General features: G+C 37.2%; 1 protein-coding gene across 1 annotated transcript in view; it reads right to left on the reverse strand.

Annotated features, from left to right (window-relative positions):
• PSPC1 (paraspeckle component 1) overlaps positions 1 to 17412 on the reverse strand; it is a 73080-nt gene that overhangs the window by 54139 nt on the left and 1529 nt on the right. Inside the window, exon 2 of the mRNA XM_042997352.1 lies at positions 9743 to 10044. Coding sequence (XP_042853286.1) covers positions 9743 to 10044 — 302 coding nt within the window. The remainder of the gene's footprint in view (positions 1 to 9742; positions 10045 to 17412) is intronic.

Here is a 17412-nt window from a genome sequence, read left to right on the forward strand (position 1 = left end):
GAAAAAAACAAATCACTTAACTTTTGCAGCTTTAACATAAGAACTAAGAAGTAAAAGGGCTTTCTGGATTCTAAAAGCTTCCCTTTACAAATAAAGATCCTGAGAGTAACAAAGACTTCAAATTCTAAACTGTTATTAAAAACGATTATTAAAAATGATTCCTGGGGAGCACCAAGCTGGCTCAGTTGGTGGAGCATGCAACTCTGGTTCCAGGTTGTGAGTTTTGAGCCCTACACTGGGTGTAGAGATTACTTAAAATCTTTATTTAAAAAAATTATTCCGGGACTAATGAAGACATTTTAGACAGAATAAGAAATAGAAGCAAGCGCGGAATACCTTGGGGTGACAATGAGATTATAAAAACCGCAGATAAATTAAGTGGGAACCCAAAAGAAAAGAGCCTTACAGGCCTCAATTTTAAGGGTGAGACCTCATATCTAACATCTAAAAGCAGAAGTGTAATAAAGAACGAGTGGGGGGCCTGGGTGGCTCAGTTAGTTAAGCGTCCAACTTCAGCTCAGGTCACGATCTCGCGGTTCGGGAGTTCGAGCCACATGTGGGGCTCTGTGCTGACCACTCAAGAGCCTGGAGCCTACTTCAGAATCTGTGTCTCCCCTCTCTCTGCCCCTCCCCTGCTCACACTCTGTCTCCCTCTCTGTCTCTAACAAACAAATAAATAAAATGGGTAAATACAGGGGCACCTAGGTGGCTGTTTGTTAAATGTCTGACTTAATCTCAGCCCAGGTCTTGACTTCAGGGTTGTGGGTTCAAGTCCCACACTGGCCTCCACACTGAAGCTACTTTAAAAAAAAAAAAAAAAAAAAGAATGAGTAAATACAGCCTCATAGATCATATGCAAGCCAACGAGGTATGAGAAAGCAGCTTAGAGTTCCTGAGCCCCTGGGAGGATGTGTTACTTCTAAGAGGACCCAAAGAGGCCCAGGGACAAATGAACAAAATGCACTATATGGACCGCTTACCCACTGGAAGCCACTGCAGGACCACACACACCAGAAAAATAATGCGGCCGGGTAAGACTACATCTGAGCAAGGCCAACAAAGAAAGAAACTCACGCTCCCCCTATTTCAATACCAGAAGGCCTCTACCATCCAAAAGAAAAATCAGAAAAGGAGACTCAAGAAGGAAAACGTACTAAGCAAATCATCACGCTCAGAACATGACAGAATTACTCAGAAATGACAAAATTAATTTTATGAAGTCAAGGAAATGATGAACAAAATTAGAGAATATAATGACATCTCTACTATACTCTGAAATAATGCTGAGTTTGTAACAAAAATTTTTCAATTTTCAACATACAAATATGGGCCACCAGACACAAGACATCAGAGTGAATACAGCTCTCTGAGACAGAACTTAACCAATACATACAAATGTTATATATTTATACCTACACCTAGGATTCCATTTCTAAAGAGATACATGAATAAGTGAGCAAAGATCAGTCAGTCACAACCACGTTCATCACATTACATAAAACAAAAAGACCATATGTAGTGTTCAAAAGACGTCCTTAAGAGACTCTTACTTTTGTTCATTGGGCTGTATGTTAAAATGTGAACATTTATGGTTTCACTGTATGCACCACTGCCTGTAAAAATTCCTTTTGTCCATTATCTCACACATCTTATTTATTTCACTTTGATCTTTCTGTGTTAAAAAAAAAAAAAAAAGGATTGTGTTGTTTTGTTTTTGAAAATATTTATTTTTGGGATAGAGACCACGAGTAGGGGAGGTGCAGATAGAGAAGGGGACACAGGATCCGAAGTAGGCTTGGCGCTGACAACTAAGAGCCCACTGCAAGGGTCGAACTCAAGGATGGGGAGATCATGACCTGGGCCAAAGTCGGACGCTCAACTGACTGAGTCACCCAGGCACCCCAAAAGTTTTTAAAACCTAACATAAGTTCTGTTTATAGGTATAATTACTAAATTTATTCTTTTTAGTAGTGTAGAAAAATATTTCATAGGTATAAAGACTAAAAGGAAACAAATCAGTGATCAACCATTAATGCTCAATCTGGAGGTTCTTATGTGTAGTTTCTTCTTCACCTCACTCTGCTCTAAACTAATCCATCACTGGTTTAGCTATAATACTGATAATTGTCCAGAGTACGTTTTATAGAAGTCAGTGAGTCCTGTGAAATCCTACCATTTGGAAAGGACCTCTGATTATGTTTCATGAACATCTCTTCAGATTTTCCTTTCTGCTAGATACATATAATTTTACACAGAATAATTCACCTGTCCATGTTTTCTTCAGACATCCTTTATCATTCAATATAAAATGGCACCATTTCAGATGTATGCATGCACCATAATTTTTAACCATACTTATTGGTGGACATTCAAGGTTTCTATGTTTTCTGAAATGAAACAGAATGATTAACATAATTGTGACTGGGGCACCTGGGTGGCTCAGTCAGTCAAGCATCCTACTCCTGGTTTCAACTCAGGTCATGATTTCATGGTTTTGTGAGTTCGAGGCATCGGGCTCTGCGCTGGCAGTGCTTAGAATTCTCCCTTTCCCTCTCTCTGTCCCTCCCCCACTCACCCTGTCTCTCTCTCAAAATAAATAAACTTAGAAAAAATATATATTTGTGACTGATCTTTCCTCACTTGTTCAGGTATCTCTTTAGAGGCAGAATGGTGAGAACAAGGTATTATATATATTACTAAAAACATGATGACTTAAAAGATGACGCAACCTTTTGTGTATGCAATTAAAAAAAGGATTATGTAAGGACAATTTGGTTCACTACTAAATTCTTACACACATACAGCATTTTTGCAGGGTTTTGTCAATTTTAGTCTTTAATATAGCTGAGAATTGAAGAGTAATGATAAACAATTCTTAGGATGATAAAATAAGTTTTATGACAGAGGAAAAATAAAATCACTAGGACCTGTATGATCTCAGATTACAAAATAACCCAATGGACCCATATGGTAAATTTTATGGGGAGAAAAAGTTTATTTAATATTCTTTTTGTTCTTCTGAAAACCTCTAATAAATAATAAAATATCAACCTTTATAAATACTTCTCAGAAACGAAAGTATAAAACTAAAACTGGACCCAAATGACACCAACGGTGTAAAAGTTATAGGTGCTTTTCTGGAAAGGTAAATAAATAGTAATTCATACTTCCACCATCAGCAGGTATGGCTAGATACCTCTTGTGTTTCCAATTTATATAAGCAAAAGCAATATTACAGTATTGTTTTTATTAAAGTATTTCTTCTGAATCTAAAAGAACCCCATTTAATGGAAAGATGTGATGAAGCAAATAAAATGATGGAAAAGTAATCCCTGGAAAGTAGGAATATAAGATAGGAAAGGTATGAAAAAATTAATGTATTAATCCCTTATCTGCTTAAAGAGTTAACAAAATAGGCCTGAAACAGCTAGCCCACCATGCTAACAGATAAGGCTGATTTTCTGTGCCAAAACTGTGCAAACAATGTGGTTTATGTTGAACACAAACCATCTAAGCTTTTTTCCTTCATGAAGTCCTAAATTCTGGTATTTTGCCAGGTAAGTGGGAACTTAAAAAACCAACCACCCTCCACCCCACTCCTTATATATGGACATGGCTACTAGGATCAGTTAAACCTCACCTGGTAGTTAACACTTCATTCTACTGTCTCAACTAGTTGCTGGCAGAATTAAGCCAAGTACTTTTCCAACTCAACTGGAAAAGGACTCTTGGAAAGCTTATACCTAGTTTCCTCCAAACTTTACCTGGTGTGCATTTTTCCATTACCGATTTTGCTCTGTATTCTTTTGCTGTAATAAATCTTAGACGTAAAACTATACGCTAGGCCTGAGTCCAACTAGTGAATCATGAAACCAAGGAGACTTCCAAGATACACCTGTAAGCACACTTATCAAATATAACTTTTGCTGACATACTCACATTTTTATTTCCAGTCTTTTTTTTCTGATCAGTTTCTTAACACAAACTTGGATCGTAGTATACATCTAGTCTTGTCTTGCGTCCCTTTTTTTTTTTTTTTACTTGCTACATTGTTTTATTTATAGAAAATAAATACACATTTTTTTTAAATAGGTTCCACGCCCAACAGAGGGCTCGAACTCATGACCCCGAGATCAAGAGCCACATGCTCTATGGACTGAGCCAGTCATGCACCCCTATATATATTTATCTACATGAATTTAAGTTTTTGAGCAGTAGTTAGCACAGATGCATAGCCAAAGGCCCTGCCATAAACAGATGTGGAGTTTGCAATGTGTTTATAGTTTTGTTTGTATCATTAATGAGATATAACTCACATACCATAAAATTCACCATTTTAAAGTGTACAGTTCAATGGGTTTTAGTATGTGTAACCATCACCATGATCTAATACCAGAATACTTTTATCGCCCCCCAAAAAACCCCAAATTCATTAGCTATGAATTCCCGATTTCCCTGAACCTCTAGTCTACTCTCTTCTCTGTGGTATATACTCCCTTTAAAAAAATTTTTCAGGGAACCTGGCTGGCTCAGTCAATAGAGCATGTGATTCTTCTTCTCAAGGTCATGAGTTCAAGCCCCACACTGGGCACAGAGATTACTTAAAAAATAATAAAGGAATTTTTTTCATGAGTTACATTTCCTGATGTCATGAAATATTCTTGAAAAAATACACACTAATCCACTATAAATATGATATACTTACTCAATTCTCTATTAAGAAATTTAGATGTAGCCAATCATGATAAACCAGATATAAAGCGATACACCAAAGTTTTGAGTCAAATACTTACTTAAAATATACCTCTATTATAACAGTAAAACAACCTTAAGGTTTTTATGCTCAGTAACTAAATACCTCCAAGTGACCAATTTCCATCAGCACCAGGAGTCATAAAACACTCACGTGACTTCACTTTCACTCACTGGGTATTTTTAAACCTTTGCCAATACATAAAATTAAAAAAAAAAAAAAAAATAGGGGCACCTGGTGCCTCAGTCAATCATCTGACTATTGATTTCAGCTCAGGTCATGATCTCATGAGTTCCATTAGAAGGCTTAACTAACAACAAAGTTCCTGAGCAAGGAAGAGTCTCTAAAAAAAATAAATCACTCCACCTATAGCACAATATGAAAAGAAAGGATGAGGCGCCTGGGTGGCTCAACCGGTTAAGTATCCAACTTTGGCTCAGGTCATGATCTCATAGTCGGGCCCCATGTTGGGCTCTGTGCTGATAGCTCTGAGGCTGGAGCCTGCTTCAGATTCTGTGTCTCCCTCTCTCTCTGCCCCTCCCCCACTCCTGCTCTCTCAAAAAATGAATAAATGTTAAAAAAATTTTTGAAAAAAAAAGGGATGTGGCATCAGGCTAAAATTCACCATTTATTCGTTGTGCAATCTTACACAAATTATTTAACATCTCTCGGTCAGTTTTCTCATCTGAAAAATACAAAATCCAACATGCTTATGTTTATGATCATGATTATGAAACAGAATGGATAATACAATGTCAACACTTGCCCATTCCCTCAAAATTGTTTTTAAGTTATTCTAAAAGCTACCTGTAAGACATGGTTAATTGTTTTCCAATGCCTGGCTGTAACTTTTAAAAAATACCAATTAATCAAAGCTTGCAATGGAAAAAATACTAATCACATGCCTTGAGTATTTTTAGTTCCTTCCTTCCTTCATTAAATAATTGATTAGCTGGGGTACCTGGGTGGCTCAATCAGTTAAGCACATGAATTTTGATTTCTGCTCAGGTCATCATCTCAGTTCATGGGTTTGAGCCCCATAACAGGCTCCATGCTGACAATGCAAAGACTGCTTACAATTCTCTCTCTGCCCCTCCCATGCACCCACTTGATCGTGCTCTCTCTCTCAAAATAAACAAAAAAACTTTAAAAAATTATTATTATTAGCTTAATTTGTAGACAGGAATTATTAAAATACAGGTGCTAGAAGAGTATCGTGGTAGATGAAATAAGTCAGAGAAAGACAAATACCATAGCATTTCATTCATGTGGAATTTAAGAAACAAAGAAGAAAAAAAAGAAAAACCAAAAAACAATCTTAACAACAGAGAGCAGGGGAAGTGGGTGAAATAGGTGAAGGGAATTAAGAGTACACTCATCTTGCTGAACACTGAGTAATATACAGAATTGTTGAATCACTGTATTGTATGTACACATGAAACTAATATAAAACTATATATTAACTGTACTGCAATTAAAATTAAATTAAAAAAAAAATACAGGTGCTAGGATTATACTGAACAAGACCAAGTCCCTGCCCTCAATGGAACTTGGCATTCTCCTGCAGAGAAAGACCTACAAATTAAAACAGTAAATGCTATGACAAAAAATAAATTGGAGAGTATCAGTTGATACTGCAGAGGGGATGAATAAATGAAGATAAAACAGCTTCTCTAAGATGTTTCTTAGCAAAATATGAATAAAGTGGAACAAGGAGAGCAAGCATTCTCTAAACAGAGTGTAAGACCAAAATCTCTGAGAACTGGCAGTGCTGTAAAACATATGTAACACGAATTACAGCTTTAGCATGAACACCTGACAGTCCCAAACAAATTGAAAAACGCTTTACATATCACCAAACTATGCTCCATGGGGCAGAGATGTTTTACACTGACCTTGTGTCCAATTCCCCAAACCTTAAAACATTTGAATACTCCCAACCAATAGTAAAGTAAATGGATACTTTATCTCTAACAGAGATAAAGGAATCAATGCAGCAATCAACTAGGGAACTTTTCTACCAAATCCAGTCTAAACACTAAGGATGAACATCAAGAACACCACCCTGGGCAAAGTGAAAGCAAAGGCATGTTAATACGGCAACAGGTTGAATGACTATTATAATTACTTTCGAATATTTTTAAGTAAATGGATACACCATTCACGGACTAGAAAAAAGTCAGTATTATGAAGATGTCAAAATGTTCCTCAGAATGACCTGAACACTCAACACGATTCTAATCAAAAGCCCAGAAGAACTTTTTTCAATTGACAAGGTGATTTTAAAATCAGTAAAGATGCAGGGGGTGCCTGGGTGGCTCAGTCAGTTAAGCGTCCGACTTCAGCTCAGGTCATGATCTCACAGTTCGTGAGTTTGGCCCCACAGCCAGTTTGGGATTCTCTCTCTCTGCTCCTCCCTCACTCATGCTCTCTCCTGCTTGCTCTCAAAATAAACTTTAAAAAATATATAAATAAATAAAATAAAATCAATAAAGATAATCTGAAACTAAAGTAACATTGTACATTAATTACACTCAAATTGGGAAATAAATAAAATCAGTAAGGCTATACCAAAAAAAAAACAAAACACAAAAACAAAAGCACAACACCCAGAACAATTAAAAAAAGCAAAACAAAACAATTCAGTTGGCTGATACTACTTGATTTCAAACCTTAGCATAGTGTGGGGTGCCTGGTGGCTCAGTCAGTAAAGCATGCAAATGCTGATCTCAGTGTTTTAAGTTCGAGCCCCACACTGGGTAGAGATCACTAAAAAATAAAATCTTTCTTTTTTTTCTTTTTAAAGTTTATTTATTTATATTGAGAGAGACAGAGACAGTACCTGAGCAGGGGAGGGGCAGAGAGAGAGAGGGAAAGAGAGAATTCCAAGCAGGATCCATGCTGTCAGCAGAGCCCGATGTGGGGCTCAAACTCACGAACTGTGAGATCATGACCTGAGCCGAAACCAAAAGTTGGACACTTAAGCAACTGAGCCACCCAGGCGCCCCTTAAAAATAAAAGCTTAAAAAAAAAAAGAGTGAAAGACAGTACTGGTGTAAAAGACACACCAATTGGTGAAATGAAAGAGTGCAGATTTTCTTCCCCTCGATTTTTGATAAAGACAAATGGTAAAAAAGGAGAAATCATAATCTTTACAATTACTGGTGCTGCAACAAATGGCACTTATATGGAAAAAAAAAATCTACTATCTCACAGCATACTCAAAATGGATCACAGGTATAAATAAAAAAGCTAGGGATGCCGGGGTGGCTCAATCAGTTGAGCGTGAAACTCTTGATCTCAGCTTGGATCTTGATCTCAAGGTCATGCGTTCAAGCCCCACGTTGGGGTCCACGCTGGGCATGAAGCCTACTTTAAAAAAAAAAAAAGAAAAACAAAGAAGAAAAAAAGCTATAAAATGTCTTAAGAAAGGACAAGAAAAGCTTTGCTACCTTAGGAAGGGAAAAAATTTTCATACAAGGATCCAAAAAACATAAATCATAAAAGAAAAAAATGTAAATTATACTTCACTGCTGCTTTCTGAAGAACACTAAGAAAATTAAAAAGCAAGCCACATACTAGGAGAAATAGTCCTAAAACAGACCTGTATCCAGATGTTTTAATTCGATAAGGCAAACCACCCAATTAAAAAATAGACAGGGACACCTGGGTGGCTCAATTAAGCATCTGACTCTTGATTTCAGCTGAGGTCATGACCTCACGGTCTGTTGAGATCAAGCCCCAGGTCAAGCTCCACGATGACCATATGGAGCCTGCTTGCAATTCTCTCTCCCTCTATCTCTCTGCCCCTCTGCCACTTGTGCTCTCTCTCTCTCTCCAAAATAAATATTTTTTAAAAATAAAAACTAAATTTAAAAAATAGGCAAAAAATTTCAAGATACTTCACAAAAGATATAAAAATAGACAAAAAGCAAATGAAAAGATGCTAATCATTAGCTGTTTGGAAAATAAAATTTAAACTCACCAGGAGACACTCCTATACTAGACTATCCAAAAGACTAAAACTATCAAGTGTTGGTGAAAGTATGGAGCAACTAGAACTCTCTCACTCATTGCTTGTAGGAATGTAAAATGATACAACCATTTTGAAAAACAATTTGGCAGTTTCTTATGAAGTTGAAAATTCAGCCATTTATCCCTAATTACCCAAGCCACATGAAAGTATAATGTTCACAAGAAGCCTGTACAGAAATGTTCATGGTAGCTTTATTCACAATGGCTAATAGTTGAGAGCATCTTGAACATTCACCCACCCTTAGGTCACTGGGCAAACTGTAATTATGTCCATATGGTGGAATGAAACTCTGCCATAAAAGTGAGCAAAATACTAATACAATGATATGGATGGAATCTCATTAACATTATGCTAAGCAAAAGATATGAGACACAAAAGAGTACAGATTATTTCACTTATATGAAATAACCAGAAAAGACAAAAGACAAACTAATTTATAAGAGCAGAAAGACCAATAGCTATCTAGGACAGGGTTAAGGGGTAGAGAGAAACTGCAAAAGGGCATAAAGGAACTCGTCAGGATGATGAAAATGTTCTAGATCTTGATTGTGGTGCTAGGTTACATACATCTGTTAAACTCCTTGAGTTCTATGTTTAAAATTGGGAACATTTTAATTCGTGCAAATTATGCCTTAAAAAAACCTGAGTAAAATGTAATTCATCCATTCATTATTTAAATATAAAATTTTACTTTGCATATAACATTCAGTAAACTGAATAAAAATCGTAGTACAAATCATTTCTAAGCTTCAAGTATGAATCAATACACTGAAGTCTGAAGTATAATGCTTGATCTCACACAAAAATTCCTGTTTATATTCACTATATACTTATTCAACACCTACTTACCATACGACAAGACAGTATGAACTGTATAAAGAAAGACAGAAGTTCAGCACAGAGAGAGAAGCCCATATGTAACTGCACAGGATGATGAGATGTTTAAAACTTACGTTGTTAGCAAGAATGCCCCATCACCACATCTTTCCAGAGCCTTTCGTGCAGGAGGTTTTGCTGCAAATTCTACAAAACCTTTTCCTGTAGCTCTACCACGATCATCCACAACCACAACGGCTTTCTCTACTGGACCAAACTGGGAAAATGCTTGCTCTAGAAGCTCATTGGAAACAACCGGCGAGAGGTTCTTGACAGTTAGGGCTGCTCCATGTGTAGCAAAACGAATTCGGAGAGGTCTGCTCTTCAAAATGGTGCCATCCAGCTCTGCTTTTGCAATTTCAGCCAGTGTTCTGGATTCCTTTTTAGGAGGAAAAATCACTTTTTAAAGATGATAGTAATAACACAAATACTTTTAAATAGTGGTTTCTAGGGAGAAGAGCTGGGTAGCTTTTGGAAATGGCTGATAGGGTCACTTTGTTTTTGTGTCTTTCAATTTTGGTATTACATGCATTTTATTAAGTGTTCAAAAAATAACTGTAAACATTTTATTTAGAAAATCCCAACCCCAATGTCCCAAGTCATCAAAGATGGTCTACTCATACACAAATTACCAGCTATTAAATATTCACAGCAGTATCTTTTTTAAATCTCTTACATATATTAAAAGAAAATCATAATTACTTTTTGAGACCAAGCACCGGTTACTAGAAGCTATTACTGAACAGAATAATTTTCAGTATATACTGTTTTTTGATATTTATATCTTTTATTAAAACAACCCACCTCTCCAATGCTACACAAATCCCTTTTCCTCTTTCATTTTTTACATTACCTATGAAAACCACTATTAGATGTTGTTAACCAGGTCTCCTGAAATACTTTCATGGGCTACACATTTCTCCATTATATTGAGAGAAGCAAACACATACATTCATGGGCTGTAAGAGTTATCTCCATTATACAGAAAATCAAGTGCACACCCATTTATGAACTAGAAAATATGTTCAATGCTGAAACCACAAGAGAACTTCCTTCTTGAAGAATTCAAAGTTGGTATAGAATACAGACATCTAAACATAATCAACAAACAAGTTTAATATAAGTATGTTCTTTTCCTTTGTGTTGTGAGAACTCTACAGTGAGAATTTAAACAGGTTTTATATGCATTTGTAGTAAGAGTAAAAATGTACTGTCTTATGAAAAAAGTCTTAAGGTCACACCAGATCTTTATTTAATACCTAAAATACAACAACTTTAAATTACTACAACTTACACAAAAATCTATAGAACTAATTTTACAAAGACAAGTCTAACCTTTTTTTTTTAATGTGTATTTATTTTTGAGAGAAAGAGCACGAACAGAAGAGGGGCAGAGAGAGGACAAAGGATCCAAAGCAAGCTCTGTGCTGACAGCAGAGAGCCCGACACAGGGCTCAAACTCACCAACTGTGAGATCATGACCTGAGCCGAAGTCAGATGCTTAACTAACTGAGCCTCGGGGTGCCCCAACAAATCTAACCTTTTTACAGATACTCAAAATGGCTACTTTTTAAAAATGTTTTTATTTATTTTTGAGACAGAGACAGAGCATGAGCAAGGGAGGGGCAGAGAGACAGGGAGACACAGAATCTGAAGCAGGCTCCAGGCTCTGAGCTGTCAGCACAGAGCCTGACGCAGGGCTCGAATGCATGGATTGTGAGATCATGACCTGAGCCGAAGTTGGATGCTCAACCGACTGAGCCACCCAGGTGCCCCTCAAAATGGCTATTTTTAAAAAATTACTCTCAGAAATTTTTAATTAAAATGACTCTCAACATAGTAATACCAGCAAACATTTAATAAATATCTAACAGGGGATAGGCGCTTTGCACCTAATCTGTCATATGACCCAACAACTCTTAAGAGGTAGATTTTAAGAATGAAGTCTTGAATTAAAATGCTGTTAGGTATGGAGTGCCTGGGTAGCCCAGTCAGTTAAGTACCTGACTTCTGAAGCTCAGTTCACAATATCACAGTTTGTGAGTTGGAGCCCCGCGTCGGGCTCTGTGCTGACAGTGCAGAGCGTGCTTCAGATCCTCTGTCTCCCCCTCTCTCTGCCCTTTCTCTGCTCACTCTCTCTCAAAAATAAACAAATATTAAAAATAATAATAATAATGCTGTTAAGTTTAATTGGGAATGGGAAGGGACAGGAGGAAATTTCAAGAGATGATAACGTTCTCTATCCTGATAGTTTGAATTAAACAAATGTTATTTATCTAAAATCACCAAATTGTACACTGAAAATTTGTTCATTTTGCTGTATGCAGATGTCAAATACCTCAAAAATAATATTGGACTCTAGTTACTAGTAAGCATGCTTGATGGGCGCCTGGGTGGCTCAGTCGGTTGAGCATCCGACTTCAGCTCAGGTCATGATCTCACGGTTCGTGAGTTCGAGCTCCGCATCAGGCTCTGTGCTGACAGCTCAGAGACTGGAGCCTGCTTCAGATTCTGTGTCCCCTGCCCCGTCTCTCTCTGCCCCACCCCTGCTTGTGCTCTGTCTTTCAAAAATGAATAAACATTAAAAAAAAATTTTAATAATAAGCATGCTGGAGTGTTTAAGAGTCAAGAACTGATGGACGAAAAGGTGAATAGATATGTGAAAAACACATTATAAGAAAACTTAATTATGAATCTAGATGGTGGATCTATGGATGTTCATTTCTATGTATCCGAAATTTTTCATAATAAAATGTTAGGGGTAGAAGGATAAAGAGAACTTGGTGAGGACTTTCTAAAAGTGAAAAGTGCTTCCAGAGGATGTCTCCTCTTCAGATTCAGTCAAGTATAATCACAATGTCATATATTTTGTTTTTCCACAGAGGAAGCAGAAAATCCCCAATTTTTATGTTAAATCAAGTAATTTTTTTTACAGTTGGCAATGAATTCAATTTTTAATACTTTTGAGCCAAATGAAATGCTTATGCTGTCAGGAATTTTCAATGCCATGATCCTTCTTCAAAGTTTATACTCTTCATGGTTTTAAATAATTCCACACCGGAGTTTCTCAACTTTACCACTATTGACATTATGGGCAAGACAATTCTTTGGGGGGGGGGGGGGGGTCTGTGCATTACAGGAGACTTAATAAGCCAAAAGAAACAACCCCCACTTCTGACAATGAAAGATGTCTCCAGACATTGTCAAATGTCCCCTGGGAAGCAGAACCACTCCATGTAAGAACCACTGCTGTTGGGGCACCCAGGTAGCTCAGCTGATTAAGCTTCAGGTCTTCATCTCAGGGTGGTAAATTCAAGCCCTGCATTGGGCTCCATGCTGGGTACAGAGCCTACTAAAAAAAGGGGGGGTTGCAATGCCTGGGTGGCTCAATCAGTTAAGCCTCCGCTTAACTCTTGGTTTCAACTCAGGTCATGATCTCACTGTTTCTAAGGTTTGTGAGATGGAAGGACAAAGAGCCTCCTTGGGATTCTCTCCCTTTCAGTAGGCCCCTCCCCCATGGCATGCATGTGCTCAAAAACCACTGCTGTAAATCTGTACTAAAGTATCTGTAAAATCAATTAAAATTATGTGTTTGAAATGAAACCAAATATTTGTTTACTTCATGACTCAGAATAATGGTAACGAGGTAACTTTTACTAAGCAGGTAGTATATTCCAGCTCTTCATTATTTTATATATATTCACAAATATGTATGCATTATCTTCTACTGGTCTCATCAACAATCTTATAAAGTGGGTTATTACTATCCCCACTTCACTTATGGGTAAACAGGCCTAGAAAGGTTGAAACAACTTGCCAAAAAATCTGGCCATTTGCAGCAACATGGATGGAACTGGAGGGTATTATGCTAAGTGAAATCAGTTGGTCAGAGACAGACATATACCATATGTTTTCACTCTTATGTGGTTCCTGAGAAACTTATAAGACCATGGGGAGGGGAAAGGGAAAAAAAAAAGTCACAGAGAGGGAGGGAGGCAAACCATAAGAGACTCTTAAATACTGAGAACAAACTGAGGGTTGATGGGGGATGAAGGAAAGGGGAAAGTGGGTGATGGGCACTGAGGAGGGCACTTGTGAGGATGAGCACTGGGTGTTGTATGGAAACCAATTTGACAATAAATTATATTTAATAAAAACAAACAAAAGAAATAACTTGCCAAAGATCTATACAAAATTCATAATCTCTACCAAATACATCATAAATCCCTCCTTTCAGCTAGTGTCCCAGCATTACTCTGTATAAAAAGTACAAGTACAGGTTCTTAACTAAAAATAATACAAAAAGTATCAAGAAACTACGTGACTATCCCAAGTTACAGATTGCTTGTAATATGGTCAAATGATGTACACTGGATCCTTTCCAAAGGCTCTTTCCAAAGCACCTGATATTTTTCTCATTGTTCAACTAATAGTTAAAAGTTCCCACTGTAATAGTACTAATCCACTGAGATAAATTGGAAACAGCGTTCAAGTCAATCAATAGAAAGTTGATCGGGTAAATGGCAGTCCATTCATACTGTGAAATACAATATGGTCATTAAAAATCAATCTCATGACATAGAAGATATCAGATATATTAAATGAAAACCTCAAAACAAAACAGAGTATATAGTATGGTTTGATTTTTTATGGAAAAATGAAAGATTAACAGTGATTACATTTAATGTGTTAGGGGACAATCTTTCACTAAAATTAAAACTGTAGTAAGAAAACTTCCCTGAACTAAAAGAGCATTTGAAATTATATGCTAGACAGGCCTACTAAGGAGATTGTGCAACATCTTCTCTAATGTTTGACATTCCATAAGAAACACACAGCATTTCATACTTAGAAACAAAGAGCACGAGGGGAAAGGGTTTAATCCGCGATGACTATATTAAATTTAGTTGATTTTTAACTCTTTAATTACAACAGTGGTTCTCAAACCTTAGCAAACATAAGAATAACATGGAGGGCTAGCTAAAACCCAAGATTGAGGACCCCAACCCACAATTTCTGATTCAGTAGATCCTGGGTGGGCCTGAGAATTTGCATTTCCAACAAATACCCAGTTAACTGATGAGGTGAGGCAATTTTTAGATGGGGTAGTCAGCATTGCTAGCATGAATAGTAGGGAATGTAAGTGGCCTTCTGCTTACACTGGGAGGATACCTGAATCTGTTGGACAGGGAACACACGTCTATAAATCACCACTCCAGAAGTCTGGTTTACTAAAGTTAAAAGTAGAGGGAAGAAAAAGATAAAAGCAGAAACTGAGTTCAGATCAAACTAATACCAGTTGTAACAACATTAAACTAGCTGTAAAATGCACCACAGGGGCACCTGGCTGGCTCAGTCTGAGTAGTGGGCGGCTCTGGAGTTCGTAAGTTCAAGCCCCACTCTGAGTATAGAGATTACTTACATATATACATATATAAATAATCTTTTTAAAAAAAAAATGCACTACAACTTTTCAGTTAATTTATCCAATCTAAATTGTCAGTAACAAGCCAAAACCTAAAAAGAAGCTTTTAGGTCTAAAATTCCACAAAATGTATCCAAAATAAACAGTCTATTTCAACCCTAAAGTACCACAGGCTCACATCATAATACGGCTTTATGATCTTATGAGGAAATGCCACTTAAATTCTTTTTCCCAACCATTACATATTAGCAATGCTGACCCTGTAACAGCTCAAAAATGTTGTCTCACCTTACCAATTAGCTGGAAAACGACAACTAACAGTGTTAAGAAAATTTATTTGCATTTAGTATTTCCAGGGGCATCTGGGTGGCTCAGTCAGTTAAGCCTCCAATTTCAGCTCAGGTCATGATCTCTAGGTTCTTGAGTTCCAGCCCCACATGGGGCTCTGTGCTGATGGCTCAGAGCCTGGAGCCTGCTTCGGATTCTGTGTCCTCCCTCTCTCTCTGCCCCTCCCCCTCTCGGGCTCTGTCTCTCTCTCTCTCAAAAAATAAACATTAAAAAAATTGTTTTGGGGTACCTGGGTGACTCAGTTGGTTAAATGTTCGACTCCAGCTCAGGTCATGATCTTACAGTTTGTGGATTCAAGCCCCGCATCGGGCTCTGTGCTGACAGCTCAGAGCCTGGAGCCTGCTTTGGATTCTGTGTCTCCCTCTCTCTTTGCCCCTCCCCCATTCTCTCTCTCTCAAAAATAAACATTAAAATTTTTTAATTGTTTTTTAAATCAAAATATAATCTAAAAATATAGATCAGATAAAATTACGCCACTATTTAGAGCCACTACACCACCACTACACACAACAGCCACTATATCATTACTTACGTTCAGATCAGGTATACACTATGTTGTTTTCCTAAGCAGAAAGATACATAACTCAGAAATATTTAAAGCTTTTAAATGTACCTGTTTATCATAGAGCTCAGATTAAACAGTAAAGTTATCCATAAAGTCAAATCTTTTAAGCTAAATTCTAATTTCCTACTGGCAAATTTTTAACATTCCTACACCAAAAAATAACATGACAGGTTTAGAGGAGCATATCCCAAAGGAGCAGACAACAGCAGCCCCTCTCACCTCCCCATTTCATAATCCCATTAAGACTTTTTTTAAAAAAGAAACTAGGGGCTCCTGGGTGGCTCAGTCGGTTGAGCGTCCAACTTCGGCTCAGGTCACGATCTCGCGGTCCGTGAGTTCGAGCCCCGCGTTGGGCTCTGGGCTGACAGCTCAGAGCTTGGAGCCTGCTTCCGATTCTGTGTCTCCCTCTCTCTCTGCCCCTCCCCCATTCATGCTCTGTCTCTCTCAGTCTCAAAAATAAATCAACATTAAAAATAAAAAAAAAAAAGAAACTAATAGCAATGAGTTGTGCTGTCCAACACAGTAGCCACCAACCACAGGTGGCTATTTAAATTTAAAAGTAAGTAAAATTTAAAGTTCAAATCCTCAGGCACAAGTGCTACATTTCAAGTGCTCAAGAGTCACATATGGCTAGTAGCTACTACACCGGACAGCACATATACATAGCATTTTCCATCACTACAGAAAGTTCTATTGGCAGGGCTAATAATACACTAAAGGAGAAAGGATTCTTAGTAGCTTTAAAGACAGGAAGGAAAAAGATTTTTCCATGTTAAGATATTTACTATTGACTTATTTTTAAGTGCAAGGCTCCCAAAACAAAGGGAAATGGAGTCCTCCCATTCTTCCTCCCGAATGTAAACTTTAGAACAGACCAACAAGGTGCCAGAAGCTAAAGACTATGAAAATGTTAAATAACATCCTTTTGGAAAGTTTACTAAAAGTTGCCTAAACTCACTTCTTTTAAAATAACTTTTGGATTTATATTAAAAATAACTTTACCAAATGACAGGCTGTTTCCCTACTGTCCTAAAGGTAATGATTTATAATTTTATGTTTAAAACGCACTGATTATTTAACTTGAATTTCAAGGACATTTTCAGGTCTCATTAATATTCCATGAAGATTTACCCTTCTCTTGAAGCCATTTAAGATTTTAGATGTTCAAATGTTCTCCCTAAAAAAAATACAATGTCACAAAATTACAATCAATTCTGTCTACATATTAAAATTTTGCCTGGGTCAATCATGAAGAGAACGCAATTTTGAAAGTTAAAGTTCCAAAAAGAAGCTTCCACAAACTGCAAAGCATATAAAATTTGAGGGTCAAACTAGAAAGGCAACACATGCAGAAAAAGTACTTGTGTAAAAATGTCTCCAACGAAGTTATTTTCTTGGGGAAAACATCT

Source organism: Panthera tigris, chromosome A1 (assembly GCF_018350195.1).
Source record: "Panthera tigris isolate Pti1 chromosome A1, P.tigris_Pti1_mat1.1, whole genome shotgun sequence".
NCBI lineage: Eukaryota > Metazoa > Chordata > Mammalia > Carnivora > Felidae > Panthera > Panthera tigris.